General features: G+C 41.2%; 1 protein-coding gene across 24 annotated transcripts in view; it reads left to right on the forward strand.

The window, feature by feature from the left end:
* Window positions 1–17,091, forward strand: part of nbeaa (neurobeachin a) — a 108,026-nt gene that overhangs the window by 16,505 nt on the left and 74,430 nt on the right. For all 24 annotated transcript variants that reach the window (XM_063486905.1, XM_063486909.1, XM_063486912.1 and 21 more), the window contains exon 2: window positions 15,785–16,016. In XM_063486905.1, the coding sequence (XP_063342975.1) occupies window positions 15,785–16,016 (232 nt within the window). The remainder of the gene's footprint in view (window positions 1–15,784; window positions 16,017–17,091) is intronic.

Here is a 17,091-nt window from a genome sequence, read left to right on the forward strand (position 1 = left end):
GGCTGCCACTCCCAACAATAGCGTGATATGACTATACCACTTTTTTATTTTTTCTTTGCGTCCTACTTATTTACTCCTGGGTCTAGGACCCAGTTAACACTAGATGAAAGGGATCAACCGAACAACAAGAGCAAACTGAACTGAAAAGGCCATCGACTGAATTGTGTTGTATAAAGAAAGATGTAAATTTATTCATGAGAAAGTGCATCGGCTTATTATTTTAGCTGAGAGGCACTGTTCTAGCAGTTCAGCGCTGTCAGTCTCAAGCACATGCTTTCAGATTTCTATGATAAATGGTTTTATGTAGGGGATGCACATGCATTTTAATTTTAAATATCCAACTCCTTTTTTTAATTCCCTGGCTAAAATAAATAAATAAATAAATCAAAGTAGCACCGTGCAGCAGGCTTTTATTGGAAGAAAATCCATATTAGCACCAAAAATCTAAAACTTTCATTGGCTCTCAGCCTTCCCTAATGTTCAAATTTATTACATAAACTTAAAAAAGCACTTTTTAGAGATCCCACTGATAAACAGCCAAACGAGCTGTGCCTAACTTTAATGAAAAGTCTGAGCTACTGTTACTGCTATACTTACTACTCAGTACTGCATCATTTCAGTGTGATTTTTTTTATAGCTTTGTGAACCGGAAAGGTGGTTTTTAATAATGTGTTTGTGAGTATCAGGGGGTGATCTATAACACGAAAGAGCAAAAAAAGTTTGTTTTTTTTGTTTTTGTTTGTTACCCAATAGCATGTGACAAGGCTTATTGCAAGATCCGTTACTAAGCCTCTTTAGCCAATCAGGTGGCAGACATTTTAAACTGCAGTTGGATGAAGTCAGCTTTGCGATCACTTGGCTGCAATCCTCCAATCCCTGCAGTGTGTGTGTGTGTACGTGCACATCTTTCTGACCTGGATTTTTTTTTTCTCCTGAATATAATATCAGCCATGCTGAGTATGGCTCTGCTCTGCTGCGGCGGCTCCTACAAAGAGCGGGGCTCTCGCATCTTTGGTCGTATTTTGCTGCCACGCGCTTTTAGACCTTGAAAAGATCCTGATGGTATTAATACAGCAATTAGTGCAGTTGCAACTTCAGCTGTTTGTCAATGAATTTTTCCGCCCAAATGAAGGATTTCCAATGCAGCTTCTCTTAGTCAGTGTATCTGTCAGCAGAGAGAGCAGGAGCTGTCCGCTGTGCTGAAAGGAGTCCGCTGTATTTGTCTGTCTTCTCTCTTTATCTGTCATTTCCCCCAAGCAAACATTCACACTGTTACTCTTACTGCAATTTTTCCTTTCTGCCCTGTTGGTGACATCTGACCTCACTTCATTTCCATCTCCCTTTCCACTCTTGATCTCTTCTTCTGTTAAAAGCTCTTTTTTCCCTTCACTTCTGCTCCAGTAAACAGACTTCTGAAAAATCATTTTTTTTCCTTTTACAAGCTACTCAAATGCTAATGAAATGGTGGCTCATTATTATTGGATTATTTTGGGAAGGCTCTCTGCATCCCTGCAGTTCTCTTCCTGTTATCTCCTCCCTTCTCTCTCTTTTTTTCTGTCTTTTCTTTGCGTTTACTCATGCTGTCATTCATGTGAATTGCTGCTACTGCTGTGTGTTGGTGACGAATCGAGCGAGAGTGCGAATGACTAAGACCTACAAGACATTTTGCAATGAATTGTTTAAAAGCCTTTAGCCCTGTGAATGCTGAGTATGTGTGCTGGCTTTGGCCGACTTTAACAGCGGCGTCCGAGTGTTTGCGCTCACTTGTCTGCCTGTGTGCACAGTATGTTTTAAGCTAGCACTTGACAAGGTTTGAGTCAGGTGTTGGAGGCGGGAAAAGGCACTATGAACTGGTCTGCAGCGAACTGGAGACTTTGTAGTGGCTGTCATAAAAAACACATCTCAGCAGGTATTACTGTCTTATCTTGCCTTTTCTCACTCCTCTTTTATGCAGCTCTCCCTCTTTGGTTGCTGGCGGTGCTAATAGAAACAGACAAGCCGGTACATGGGAGCACTCAATAGCTTTGCTTCTCTTTGATGCATGTACAGACGCACATTCATGCTTATTTTTGTGGAAAACGTGCCCAGGGTACAGCTCCTGGCACCGAGAACCAAAATGCAGTTGTTTTGTTTTTTTAAATGTATTTCTTTTTTATGTTATGCAAATGTAGAGCTTTCACTTATTTGCTAAATTGGAGGCAGCATATGCTTGATTGGAATTTGTCACCTTACCCACACAGCACCCTTGACAGGATTACACTAACTGATGGGAAACAAGCCTTCTTTGCCCATGGGCCTAAATATTTATGCATACAGGGCTTTACCCAAATTAAGTCCTGAAATGGTACAAGGACTGAATACCTAATTTTTAATTTGATGCGTTATGGCTCAAAGTTATTGCATACATTAATGCAACACACACAAAAAACACGCCTAGAAATACATTCGTATTTGCCTTATTCAAACCAAATGTGGCCCGTGTTTACTACATGAAGTGGGAAACATGATAAGTGAGAAACAAGCAAATCGTTTGGGGAAACATGAAATCTTGCAAGCCCTGGCCCAAGATAAGCGCGTCGGATAAGCACTCTCAATCAGACGTTTAGCCCAGTTTATTTTCTCCGGTTTTCTGTGTGTCAGACCTGTGATTGGATGGCTTATGTGTGAGAGGAAAAAAAGTGAGAGGGATGAGAACAGTGTTGATGTTGCTGCATGGAGCTGCTGTATGTGGCTGACGTATCGGCTTGTAATAAACGGCCATCTGCACTCTTCTCCAAGGAAAATGCAAAGTGCGTATTACGAAAGTGCATTTTGTGTGGCAAGTTCTATGAGATGTTTAAAGCTCTCTGATGCCTTTTTTGGGCTTCTTATAGATCTATACTCACATGTATTGGTGGAAGATGAAAGATGGTGCTCTGTAGCCACATTAGCTTCAATGCAGTTTTTGAGAGTGGCTGGTTGAAAACATGTCATTTTGTGTCAGCTCCTAAAGAGATGCTTTTGTTTATTTATTTATTTATAAAATGAGAGTGTTGAGTCTATGTGAGGGTATACTATACCATGCCTAGTAGCAGTACGTCCATAGTGATGTCTACCACACATTTTTATTTCTCTGTCCACCACCATTTTCAGGTTAGCATATTAACACGCACTGTTTACCTGCATGGATTACAGGACTACAAATAGAATGCAAAAGGAACCAGAAAGCTTCCCATACCTAAAATTTTGGTTATGCTTTATTTTCATTAGAACTTGACCAATAGATATATATTGGCCCAGCTGACATTAGGGCTGTGCGATATGACCAAAATCTCATATCCCGATATAAGACATTTATCATCCTGACAACGATATAAATCATAAAAATGTAATATTTTCTGTAAATTCTGTGAATCTCGGGCAACTCGACTTGCGTGAAGTTTTTCCAGCTGGGCGTCCTTTACCTGGAGTCGAGTGTTTTAACCGATGGATGAAACTATACATTTTTACACATAAGTTGTAACGGCCACCATTTTCTTTCAAAGTTTGAGTCTAAGATGTATTTTTTAGCACCTGACGGCTCTTTTTTGCTTCTCCTCTGTAAACTCTCTGCATATTCTTTCACGTGATTCAGTTTATTTTGAAAAGTCTCAACAGGATCTTGAGCTTTATTGTGAAAGGTTTACGTGGAAAACAAACAAGCGGACAGCGGAGCCACGCGATGGTTTTACCGTCATTGTTGCTAACGACAGCGTGTAAAAACAGGCGCTTGTCCGTCCATAGTGTGGTCATATTAAATACAAGAGAAAGAGAGAACTTTAAGACATTAATATAACCACTACAGTGACCATCAAAACGATGAAAAAATATTGCTGTGAACAGTTTATTTTACGACACCACGAAACAAATGATAGCGTAAAATGAAACGATAGACATTTTTATATCGTCATCCGATATATATCGTTATATCGAACAGCCCTAGCTGACATATTGGTCCATATTGGCTATTTGCCAATTAATTGATATATGCTGATAAATGAAAATCTTATAGTAAAAAGAGATTGGGGGTCTTAGAAATCCTGCATCCGTCATTCTCATTCATATGCAGACTAAATTTCCATAAACTGTTCAAGAAAATAAAAAAATCTGACTCTTAAAATCAGTTATGGACGATCAAAGTTTTTATATTTCCTCCTTAGAAAAATGTGAACGTTGAGTCAAGCTGTCTAGAAGCTTTTAAAGCATTACAGTCCAAAACCGAAAGTGCACCTGTCAGCCTGGATGGAGGGAGAGGAAGGGAATCATGTCAGTAGGATTCATTGTTTCAGGCCCATTAATGGCTGTGGCTTGGCAGTCCTTTAAGTAGTTATTTCAGTCACAACTGATGTGGTGAACTTTAAGTATATAAGTATAAATACTGCACATCCGCTTAGTGTACCGTACCAGTTTGTGTAGTTATGGCAGATTTTCATGCCGCCAACTTATCGTCTGGTTTTGGCGAATGCTGTCATCTTCATTTCTTTGCACAGGCTTTACTGCCACTCCTTTGTCCTGCATCTCCGACCCATCCCACATGCCTGCATCTTTGATTTTTTTTCTTTTTATATTTGTGACCTTAAAAATAGCTACACTGGTCACAGGATGACCTCACCAGTTTTTACTGGTCCAAACCACCCTTATATCCACCCCCCTAGTGTGAATTTATGTAATTCTTGCAGTATCTGGTGTGTGTGTGTGTGTGTGTCTGACATTTCTGCAGTTATCTTCACTTCTCTCTCTTCATCGCACTCCAAAGCTTGAAGTGAAAGCCCTACACTTTATGCATAACAGCCCTTAGATATTCCACACACTCATGGCTGATCATGTTTATTTTGCTGACTCATTGGGTGCGTGTTTGTGTGTGCGTGTACGTGTGTGTGCGTGTGCTGACTGTGTGATTGTTGTTTTGAATGAGGCTTCATGAGTTTCTCATCCCATCTGCCATCTGTGCAGACACTGTTACAAAGGCCCATGGGAAATGCAGTCTTGGAGGCTATCCCCTCCTCCCTATGTGTCTAGAGGCTCCAGTCAGTCAACATGTCATTGTTAATCACAATCACAGAGGAAGAGGGAGAGACACATGCATTGCCCTTTTTATTTCAACATCTCATCCTCTTTTCTTTCTACTTTTTATCATGCTGTTTTATTAACTGCATATCCAACATGGGTCTCTGGGGGGCCTGGATCCTATTGTAGCTGAAACTGGATTAAAACGCCAACAGCCTTTTTTTTTTTTCTTTTTTTTTAATCATTTATTTTGATTGTTTACACATTAATTATATTTTTGTTTATTCTATTTGACTGTATTGGTCTTGGTTAGCTATTTATTTTTCAAAAAATAACTTTTTTTTAAATTACATTTTATCTCACTAAGATCTCAGTGGATGTTGGTTCACAGAGCTTCAAAATAATACATCGTATTCATCCTGCTGGGTTGTCTGATTACATATCCAAAACACTACCATTAGTAGTTAATCACTTATAGAATTAATCAAATCTCATTTTCTCTCATAGTGCAATCCATTAATCAACTTTTTTTTAATATTTTGTTGGAAATATGCTTGTCTCCTCCAAACACCGTTGAGCCCCTCATATATTTTCAACCTAAAGCTATGAAAAAAAACAAGATTAAGAAGAAGTTTATCCTCTGAATCTGCGCTAGTGATAAAATTAACTGAGGCTCTTATCAATGCAGTTTTCCAGAAAATGAGGTCATGCAGGATACAGAATGTGGATTATTGAGTGTTTAGTGGCCAGTTTAGCCCTAGTGTAATCCATATCTTTGCAGAGATTTGCTATGGTCATCACTGGAGCACTAAACCCTCAACTGCTCATTGTAAAGCTGCGGGCAATAAAATCGCTCTGCCGGCCTGATAAGAAAAGCACAATAGCATTCGGCCGCTGTCTCGCCCTCATTTTCTTTTTCGCTCCATCTCGCCCGTTCGCTCTCACAAACGCACTCTTTCTCATCACTGTTTTCCCTTCAGTGCAAGCCGCTTCCTCTTGCCCCTTTGCAGTTCACACCATTCACTCTCTTGTTTGTTTTTCTCTCATCATCTCCCTCTCTGGTTCCCCCCTTTTTTTTCTTTTTTTTCCCTCGCTCTCCTTCAATTTTGCTCTCCTGCGCTCTGTTGAGCCCTCTTGGCGAAGCGTTAAGTGTATAATCTGTGATCTCATGTCTAGATGGGCCTCTCGTCTCCTCTCACTCTGCACACAAAGGGCCTGAATGGCCACGACTCACTCAGGGGACACAAATGAGTAATGACTCACACATGCGCACACTCTCACACACGCCAAATAAACACACACGTACACATGGCCGCACCTCTCCAGCACACTCCCGGGGGCTTTGAAGTTGCATATTGATGATGCCAGTTCCAAAGGCTCAATTGAATGTGCAGAAGCAGAAGAGGTGGCTATTGACCGTCCACTCACCTCCCTGACCTGTCATCTCTCTGACAGCCATAATGAGCAACAGGTGCCTCTTTTGCCAGGTTTGGCCTTGATAGTTATCCAATATTCAACAGTCAGTCGTAGTAATCAGCCAGCATAATCGCTTGTTTGATGTGCCATCACAGCACTACATAATGGGCTGCGGTGGGTCTGTGAGAGATTGTTTTCGATTAAATAATAATTACTGAGATGAATTTTCACATTCAGTTAATGCTCAGAATAGCTGTGTTTAAAGGCTTAAATTAAGGTGATAAAATGAGAATTTTAATTAAAAGGATTTGTAAACGAACTAGAAACTAACAAAAAAATTAACGGTAAATAGGTGCTTATAAATTATGAAGCACAATCATTAACAAAAAAAATGGCACGTGGAAGGTAGCTATTGTCTTCGTGTCACGTCAAGACCTTTTCATGTCAAGCTAAGAATAAGCAGAGGCAGAAGAAGTCAGATCACTAATGTCTGAATGGTGCTTTCGTTTAAGAGTGGCGAGAAATGTGTTTCCTGTGTCGTTGTTATATCTTATCCTTTATTTATGCCGTGATTCGTGTGCAAGTTCTTGCCTACAGAGAGCCCACGGAAAGTAGTTTTCACCCAACACAAACGTGCTCCCATGCAGTCATCCAAAATCCCAACTGCACTTTGCTTGACGTGGATGACACTGTGGGTCAGTCGAATGTTGATTGGTTGACAGGTGGGCTTGAAAATGGAAAGGAAGTCACAGCAGGTTTCACAGAGAATGGCAAAAACATGAAGAAAAAACCATCAAGGATAAAAAAAATACAGTAAGAAAAGTGCAGACAGTGGCTACAGCAGATATTTATCATTGTTTTTAACACTTGGTCTCACTTCAGCTCTTTGTTATGAATGTTATTCATTATTCATTCTTCTTCATGGCTGGCTGACAGACTGATAAGACTAGCCCAGAAAAAGGTTGTACCACATATTTTCTATACTGCCCCCATCTGGCAGTAAATACTCTCTGTGTGGAGATGAACAGTCAAAAGCTGCCGATTAATAATTTCCCCATTACAAGGACACTTGAATAGAACAGGGCATTTTATGAATTGCTTTAATTGCATTAGATTACTCATAAGTTTCATTTTCATTTACACAAAACCTTAAAAACTTTCATTTTTATTTTTGGCCTTCATCATATAGGACACTGCAGAGAGTTAACAGGCAAGGAGAGTAGGAAATTCAGGAAAATGGTCTGGGGCGGACTCAGACCCGTGTGATTCACCGCTGATTTCACATGTCTCCGCCAAAATCTGGCACTACCAAGATGCCTCGAAGTTCCTGGAAGCAATGACGTCAGTGACTGCAGGAGTGACATCTACAAGAAATACAGTTGATTCACAGACACAGCCACAAATTCTCTCTGTAATGATTGTCTCTCCATAGAAATGACCAAACTTATACAGCATAATGTTTCATTTTTTACTATTATAAATAGGAAAGTGTGATTTGTTCTCAAAAGGCACCAAAGTTACACATTGGTCAAATGAGCTGCACCTCAGAATGACATTGAGCGACTGCTAGCAGGTAATATAGCTGATTAAGAGACTCAAAAGCTTGTGTAGTCCAAGAAATGAGTAGATCGTAGTCAAAAACATCCAGATAATTGCCGTTAAGATAATAAAATGTTTGTTTTTCACAATTTAAGTTGGTTACCCACTGATAACGACATTATTAATGGCTTCATACTGTTAAGTGTCCCTTTAAGGCATGATCATGTTAAACTCATTCAATATGAACAATACTGGGCCCCCAGGGTGTCATTTATTTTATTACTTAAAGCTTTTGAAATTCTGACCTGTCTTAGCTTGAAAATGCCGATGACCCTTGGAGCTGCTCTGGATTATCTGTGTTGCTGGCGAGAAACGCTCAGAGGGACAGAGGGACTGTTTGTTTTACCGAGCTCTTATGAGAGCTGGTTTTGGCTGGCCAAGGAGCCTGCCCATATAAGCCCTTTGTGGTGTGACGGTCCTGGCACCCCCCACCCCCACCCCAGCCTTCTTGAAACTCCCACTTCCCTGACACAGTACGGATGATGCCAAGCTTCCAGTGCCAGCTCCCGTTGGGGTCTGAATGAGCAGCGCTGCAAGGCCAAACAGTACAGAATTAGAAATGGGAGAACGGGCGTGGTTTCGGGCGGTGGGGGGGTGAAACGGCAACACATAAGTGAGCAATTATAGAGCTGGTACATTGCAGGAATAACTGACTTTTATAATCACCTCAGTCACAGAGTGAAAAAGTGAGAACGAGTGGTGTCTGGCAGACAAACACTTCTCAAGCCCATAAATACACCACAATATAAGGAGATTACTCATCAGTCATGAGCCCTGTGGGAGATATTCTTACATTTCAGACTGCTGCTGAGTATGTTTCAAGGTTAAACATAACATGCTCAATGATCTGAAGAGTGTACTCTACAGTGTAGGCATATAACAAGTGGGCTTCTGTTCATATGCATTCCAGTGTTTACCTGTCAAATGTGAACTCTAGCTGGTTGCCTTGCTCTCTTTTTCTGTGTATGTGTGTGCGTGCGTGCATGTGAATGGAACATCCAGCCCTGGACGGCGTGCTCTGGGAGCAATCGTTGCCATAATGGAGCCAACGCAAACGTCTTCTAGCAGTTGCCAGGAAGACGGTGAGGTCAGCGAGTAGGTGGCACTGCCATGCTCGTTTATCGTGATGCATGAGGAGCAATGTGGCTCCCTCCCTGGTTTGTGTCTTTTACCCACCAGGGTGGGTAGTAAAGGCCTCTTGTGCGTGCTCATTGATTTGTGAGGGCATTGTCGTTATGGGTGGGAACCGACACTGTAGACACGTGGACCAGGGGTGAAAAGAAAGATTGAAGGTTACGAGTCTTTATGCAAAAGAATCATGTTCCCTCATAAAACTAATTAGGAATCTTTTGTGGCTGTGCACGATGGAGGCGGTGATGGTGCTTGAGTGCGCTCGAGTGTGCTCAGGCTGTTTGTGATGAGCCTTATTGCTATTTAGGTGGCGTGTTTATTTATACATCAATTAAAAACCCCATTCCAGCAAATAATGGACTCAGGCATCTATCACTTTTATTGAAGTCGCATGAAATGGAGAACATTAATTTTGACTGGAACATTTTTATACTGAAGAAGTCTTTTTCAGTCTGACTGTCCTTCCTTTTTACGTTTTGAGGTCCAGGCAGTTTTTGGCGGTGTCATCCAGGTTGTTGTTTTTTTTCCCCCAGATGTTGTTTCTGGTAGAGCAGACATAATAATAATTATTCAGACACTTCTATTTCTCCCAGTGTGCTTTCTGCACTCGTGCTTTTTCCCCCTCCTTATTGTTTGTCACGAGACTCAATTCGTTGCAGTCGTTTGCATCACCCCTCTCATCTTGGTGTGATCTTCCTCACACGGGTGGGAAGCAGTATGCACAGCGAGATTCTTGTGCTGTACACGTGTAGGTTTGGCCCGGGGATGTGTGCGTTTCTCTGTTCAAGTTGCTGCATATCCGTGAGCAAGTTTCTGCAGAAAAAAATAATTACGCCGCCTCCCCCCCTTAAGCCTCTATTATGTGTAATACTGAGCGTCTTCAGACGGACAGGCTGTATAGATGTAATACAACACAGTGGTCCCCAGTGAGCTCTGTAATTGGGAACCTCAGAGGAGAGGGGGAAATTCAATGTGGGATGAGTTAATTCTTCCTCTTTTTATTCCATACCTCATTCAGGGGTCCACTCTAATCTGTGCATTCACAGAGTGCAGCGGATCAATTCTTATCACTGAAAGGGGGGAGGAGAGACGTAGGGAAGAATAAGAAAGAGGCAGGAATGAGAGGGAGGTAAGAGGAAGTAACATGCTGATTGTACACTTGGAAGCGTTGAAGAATTGAAAGAGGTGTAGGTCTGTAAAAGGAAGGGAAAAGAAGCATGATGGATAAGGCCCAACCTTTAATCTTATAGGTCTGTGAGCCTGAGACTCACAGAAAGTCTATCGATGGGGCAGCACGTGACAAATGGTGGTGTTGCTAATGATTGCCGCACCTTTTTTATGTCAATATTATATATGGCAGCGTCATTTTTCTTTAAAGTGAGATCAAAGCCAGGTTTGCAGGAGCTTCGGTGACAAATGGGTTACATCCGTGTTCATTGTTTTATGTTTGTTTGTTTGAAATGTATTCATAAGTCACGTTTTCTAAATTTTGACTTTCAACTATTTTTTTTTTTTCTAATAACAGTTTTTTGCAGTGCTGTAACTACTGGCTGCTAAACTGAAGCGTACTTGCTCAGATTTTGTCAGTTTAGGTAGCAAAACATCTGTGCACTAATAAATGGTGACAGCAGCATGTCCCTTGTTCCATTCCCCAGCAGCTGGTCTTTTACTACATGTCACTCCTCTGCTCTCTTCCCACACATTTCTCCTGTCTGTGTTAAAGTTTGCTGTAGTAGAGTGTTTATTGGTATTCCAGCATATGGTGAGCTTACATGTGCACAGAGCAGGACTGGAAAGCCAACCTACAGCTGCTGGGTATGGCATTTATACAGGTAGGAAAGTAGGATGACATAATCAAAGACTCAAACTAGAGCTGGGCGATAGAACGATAACGATATGTATTGCGAAATAACTTTTTCTCGATAGAAAAATTAAACTATTGCGATAGGCCTCATCTCTCTTGTCCTCTTTAAAAAAAAAAAAGAAGAACAGCCAATCCAAATTAAGTAGCGCAGAGCCGAACCAATCACAGCCGCAGCGTCACGTCACGTGACTTGTTACGTACAGCACAAGTGCCAAGGCGCACATGTGTATTTGTTTGGGGAGCAGCTGCCAGCCGCCGTGCCACCCGGGTAATGGAGGAAATGAGTGTTACCGAAGAGAAGACAGATGATGTTTCCAATGCCGGAGAGATTGTCGAACGGAAGGGCCATAGAAGTTCCGTAGTGTGAAGGTATTTCGGCTATTTCAAGTCTGACAAAAAACAGAGTAGCGCACTGTAAATTGTGCCGAAAGCAAGTCTGGAAATACAATAAACCGGTGCATGCTCAATCTCTGACTGAAAGCGCTAATTCGTCATTCGGCTTTTGTCAGACTAAAGTAACTGTTAAAACTGTTTGAAAAGCTAAGCTATACAACAAGGAGAGATTGAGAATTTCCTTTTAGTTCTCAGTTTATTTGATATTGACAAAAGTTAGTCAATTTTGTCTGTTCTTCTGTAAAACAAACTAAGATTTATTTTTAGAATTAATATTTTGTTTCTAAGTGGAATTGACAATTTAGTAGTCTGTTTAGTTTGTTCTATTTTGAAACTTAAACGCTTTAGTGGCTGAGTTTTGTGTAGTTTGCAATATTTGCCTTTATTTATGTGAAACTGAAGTCTCATGTTCCTTAAGTACATCTGCCCTGTTGAACTTATTATGGGAAATAAATATTTAAATCAAAACAAGCTGCTGATTATTTCACATTTTACTTGTGAGCAACGGCACATTTAAATCTTACAAATATAGTTATTTGGCTTATATTGTGATATATATCGTTATCGCCTGAAATGAAAAAAACATATGGTGATATGAAAAAAATCTTATATCGCCCAGCTCTAACTCAAACATAGGATAGGAAAATACCTTCAGACATTACTTGTTTGCAAAGTTGCTTGTAATTATAAAAGCTCTGATTGAAGTTTTCTTGGTGTGCCTGAATGAGACCCACTGATACTGATTTATTTTTCCCAATTCTTATTTGATTTTTAACTACAACTGACAGCATAAGCAGACAAAAATAAATTTTTCTTCATGGTAAAATGTTATTTTCATTATAAAATCAATCATTAAGTGTAGGATCTTCTCTTGCTTACCCTACCGAAAAAAGGCAGTGGTAACAGATTTATATAACCAGTGTTGGGAAGGTTACTATTCCATTACAGAATACTGAATACATGCCCCAAAATGTATTCTGTAACGTATTCCGTTACGTTACTCAATGAGAGTAACGTATTCTGAATACTTTGGATTACTTAATATATTATCATGCTGTTTACAACTACGTGAATGTACTATTGCTGTGATTTATTACTGTTACTGAAGGTCCGCGGCTCCGAACCGTAGTAAAGGGACATCTGGCTAATACGGTGGGTTCCGCGTCGGGCTGGTAGCCGAAAACTAGCTTTACTTTGTTGTCTGGGTCAACTTTGCTTGCCAGAGACAGAGAGGGGCGTTGAAAGGCTGCTCCAACGGAACTTATTGTTTCGGAGGAAAACACGAATACAGCGTACAGTCGAGTCTTAATAGCTTACTTACAAATGGGCTCGTCAGGCACTCTTCTTGGCTGCTGTGGTTATTATTATATTTACATGCTTCCAGCTCCCGTTTTTGCTCCGTAACAGCTCCGACTTTCCTTTCTCTCCCTCCCTCGCTCACAGACACATAACGTGTATGGCAGTCCATTCTCGCTGCAGCACGGACTACACTGCCCATGAGGCTACATTCTTTAGGGCCATGCCTGTAGCATTCTGCCTTTTAGCTTAGCACAACAACAACAACAACAACAACAAAAAAGCGCTCTCTCACCCAGGAAACACGCAGCGAGAGAGCGCGTCACCCTGTAACCATGGCAACCGTAACGCTGCCGCCTGGAACAACAGAGCGTAGCTGTCAAACAAACCCAAACAGTCCTGACCCGCGACAATATGAAACAGGAAAGTACCGCCGTGTAATCCGTTTATTTCACCAAAGTAACTGTATTCTGAATACCACCTTTTTAAACGGTAACTGTAACGGAATACAGTTACTCATATTTTGTATTCTAAATACGTAACGGCCGTACATGTATTCCGTTACTCCCCAACACTGTATATAACAAAATAAATGTCAGGTACTTGCATTATTTTCCCAGTATTTTTATAAAGTCAGCAGATAATGGGATATCGACACTTTGCACTTTTTCCCCTTGTCTCTATAATTTTCCTCTTGCTCATACCGAGGCTCTGGATAGCTTTAGCGTTAGTCACTTTTCTTTTGTTTTTTTTCTTTAAAATATCCAAGTTCGGTTTGGTCTGTTAAGAGTCTGATTGGGTTTTGGAAAGGTTTGTGTTTTTACTCACACTGAGATGCTTCCACCATGCTAATGACATGTTAGCATAAGGCTGTGTGTGTGTGTGTGTGTGTGTGTGCGCGCGTGTGTGTGTGTGCGTGTGTGTGTTTGGCTGTGGTGCTATGCACTCGTGAAAAAAACTGGCTTGTAATCGGGCACATGTGAGGTTGACCAGTCACAGATGAGGCCCGAGAATTATAGAAATTGGTTGATTCTGGTCCCTGGCTGATCGATTCATGCGTCTGTACGTGTAATATTCAAACCGACCAAACGTTTTGATGATGAAAATGAAAGTTGAACCAACATTGTGGAGACTACAACAACTTCAGTTCCCCTTCTGTGTCCTTGGATTATTTGTTAGCCCTTCTACCAACAGAATTGTTTTCTTGTCTTTGATAATCAAGTAATTAATTTTTTAAAATTCTAGTAGGTTAATTAACTTATTGCTCAACCCTCATCATCCCTGCGGTTATGATGCTCATACCAGGGACAGAGAAGTGCTATTTGTAACAGGCTGAAACATAAAATTTCATATGCAGCAAATGAGGCAAAGATGAGCTGTTCATAAACAGCTTTAAGGTAAATGGACTGGTTCTTCCATAGTGCTTTTCTACTCTACATGAGCACTCAAAACGCTCTATACAACTTGTATGATTCACCCATTCACACGCACCTTCTATCTAAGTGCTTTCGAGCTAAGATTCACACACATACACACTACGATGAACACATCGGCAGTAACTCCGGGAACGCTGGAGAAAACGTGGATAACCAGACGCATTTAATTCCTTCATTTCAATAATCTGCTCTATACTTCTCACTGTGTAAGTTCTCTTGCTGAGAACATTTGGTTCATCTGCAACAGGAGGTGTATTATTTGTCAGTGAACACAAACGATTGCCTTTTGTTTTAGACAGTTGCCAGGAAGGCTGTGTCTTTGTGGAAAACACTGCTGGACACAATGAAGTGAATCTAAATGTCTCACAAAGTGTATTGATTCAGCCGGGATGTGTTTAGCTGCTGTTGAATACAGCTTTGTCGATTTGTCAGATGAATATTATTGTGCATTTGTTCTTTAAAAGTTTCAATTTGAAGCTAAGCGTGTGAAACTTAATTTTTTTTTTAACAGTGATCCAAACACAACACAGTTTGTAAATTGCTATGTGATCATCTCTTAAAGATAGCAAGAGTGCGCAGAGTATAACTTTACATTCCCCGCTGAGCTTGTAATAGTTTTTGCTTAAGGGTCGTTTAACCACATGCGGAATGAATTATTGAAAATAAACCCTTTATTGAACAGCACCAGCATTATCTGCATCTTCCCTCTCCTGACTGCAGACAGCACACCACAGCTCTGCTGCCCCCCCCCCCCTCCAGTTTAATCACATTGTAAAACAGACTGACTCTCCTTGATTTATCGATTAGTTTTATGCTCTCATGCCGTGTAAACACCACAATAGTCATAATGTTTATCCTGTTTGCTGTCTTGCTAGCTTCTCATAATCTATTGCATGTTTCTTTTCCATCTGATTTAATAACCTCTGTAGTGTTCTCTTAGCTTGCTGGTTGCTATGGCTACCGTTTCCTGGATAGCGTAGCGTGCTGAGGGTGAACTGTGTGGGTATGGCTGTGTTCATGTGGCGTGTTAGTTAATGTGCTAGCGTGTTGTTGCTGTACTTACCCAGGTAATTATAGTTGCCAGCCATTAAGAGACGGAAAATCATTTGCATTCAGTTTTTAAAGTGCGGTCTCCTCACACTAATGCCATCAGAGAGGAGAGGGACTGACATGTGCGTTAACTTTGTATGTGTTCAATTGGTGTTGTGCATCTGAGGTGGTAGAGAGGGGCATATTTATGCCTGCTGTATTTTGAGAGTAATTGTTGTTCATAGAGTAGAGTTCTGTTTTCCTCATGTTACTGAGGAGCAGAAGAGGAAGAGGAGACGATCTGTGCGTGTGTGTGTGTGTGTGTGTGTGTGTGTGTGTGTGTGTGTGTGCTCACATGAAGGACGTTTATTTGTTGCAGCATATGAGGCCCCGGGCAGAAGAGATGCTTTCCCAACCACAATCAGCATCCATCAGAAGCCAGGCTTACCTCTCCTTCAGACATAAGGTTAAATGCTACACTAAATCATTCACTCTTCTTGTTCTCTCTCTCCACCCTCCCCTCCAATTCCTGCTCTACCTCTGTTCCCTTCCCAAACCCTCCCCCTCCTCCCCCTTCCCACTTCTTCTCCTTCAGCTGGTGGGCGGCGAGTTTGACCTGGAGATGAACTTCATCATCCAGGAGGCGGAGAGCATCGGCTGCATGGTGGAGCTGCTTTCCCACTGCGAGGTGACGTGCCAGGCGGAGATCTGGAGCATGTTCACAGCCATACTCCGCAAGAGTGTGCGCAACCTGCAGACCAGCACCGAGGTCGGCCTCATCCAGCAGGTGTTGCTGAAGATGAGCACTGTGGATGACATGATCGCAGGTGAGCAGTGGGTACACATGGATACATGTGCACATACTTTGTATTTTGATCCGTTTTTCAAGATTGGACAACCTATAAAATGAGAATAAAATGGGATATAATGTAGGGCTGGGCGATATGGCCTCAAATTCATATCGCGATATAATTTGAAGCATGTGCGATAACGATATATATCACGATATATTCTTTTCTTCTGTATAACGTATTTTCCACACTATAAGGCACACTTAAAATCCTTTAATTTTCTCAAAAATCGAGAGTGTGCCTTATGTATGAATTCTGGTTGTGCTCACTGACCTTGAACCGATTTTGGCGTGTAGAAATCTGTTAAAAAATGTTTTAGTACAACTTTGGTAAGCCTGCTGATGGACTGCTTGATGGATTGTCAGAGCATTACGGCTGCCGTAGTGAGGAGTAATCTGGGTCCAAAACTCCGTCCCCTTCAGGTCCCAAAGTCAAACGAACACTGAGAGTTAAAAACAGTCTAAATTCTTTCATCTTTAATTAAATCATCAGCGTTGCTGCTTTATCGGGTGTAACAATTAAGTTTAACATCCATGCAAACATGAAAACAGAATTTATTAAATTTAACGGAGTTAGAAGTTAACAGGAAGTTAGCTCGCTAGTTTATACCTAAACATTTCATACCATGTTCTGACTGAGAGATTTTTGAAACTAATTAAAACGTACAGCTCTGCTACCACTTCCAACATAAATGAAGACAGAAAACTAAACAGCAGTGGCATTTGCAGGGTTACCGAAGTTGGACTACCTGGTATATAATGTTGTGCTACGTGATTGCTAGCGACACAGCTATGTTAGCATAACATTAGCAGAGTGAAGCTGGAGGATGAACGGCAACTTTTTTTCCACTCGATAAAAGTTAACGTGAGGGATTCTGGTGGTTAGGGACAAATGCAAACCCATAGCAGGATGCTATACACGGGCCAAACTTCAGTCAGGAGAACATAATTTACTGATGATAATGGTTGTAGCCGCTGTGATACTTTCTACCAAAACAGGCGCAGCTTGATGACATCATCAACATGCGCTATCGCGATAGAGCGATATAGTC

The sequence above is a fragment of the Pelmatolapia mariae genome, linkage group LG10_11, assembly GCF_036321145.2.
Source record: "Pelmatolapia mariae isolate MD_Pm_ZW linkage group LG10_11, Pm_UMD_F_2, whole genome shotgun sequence".
Lineage (NCBI taxonomy): Eukaryota > Metazoa > Chordata > Actinopteri > Cichliformes > Cichlidae > Pelmatolapia > Pelmatolapia mariae.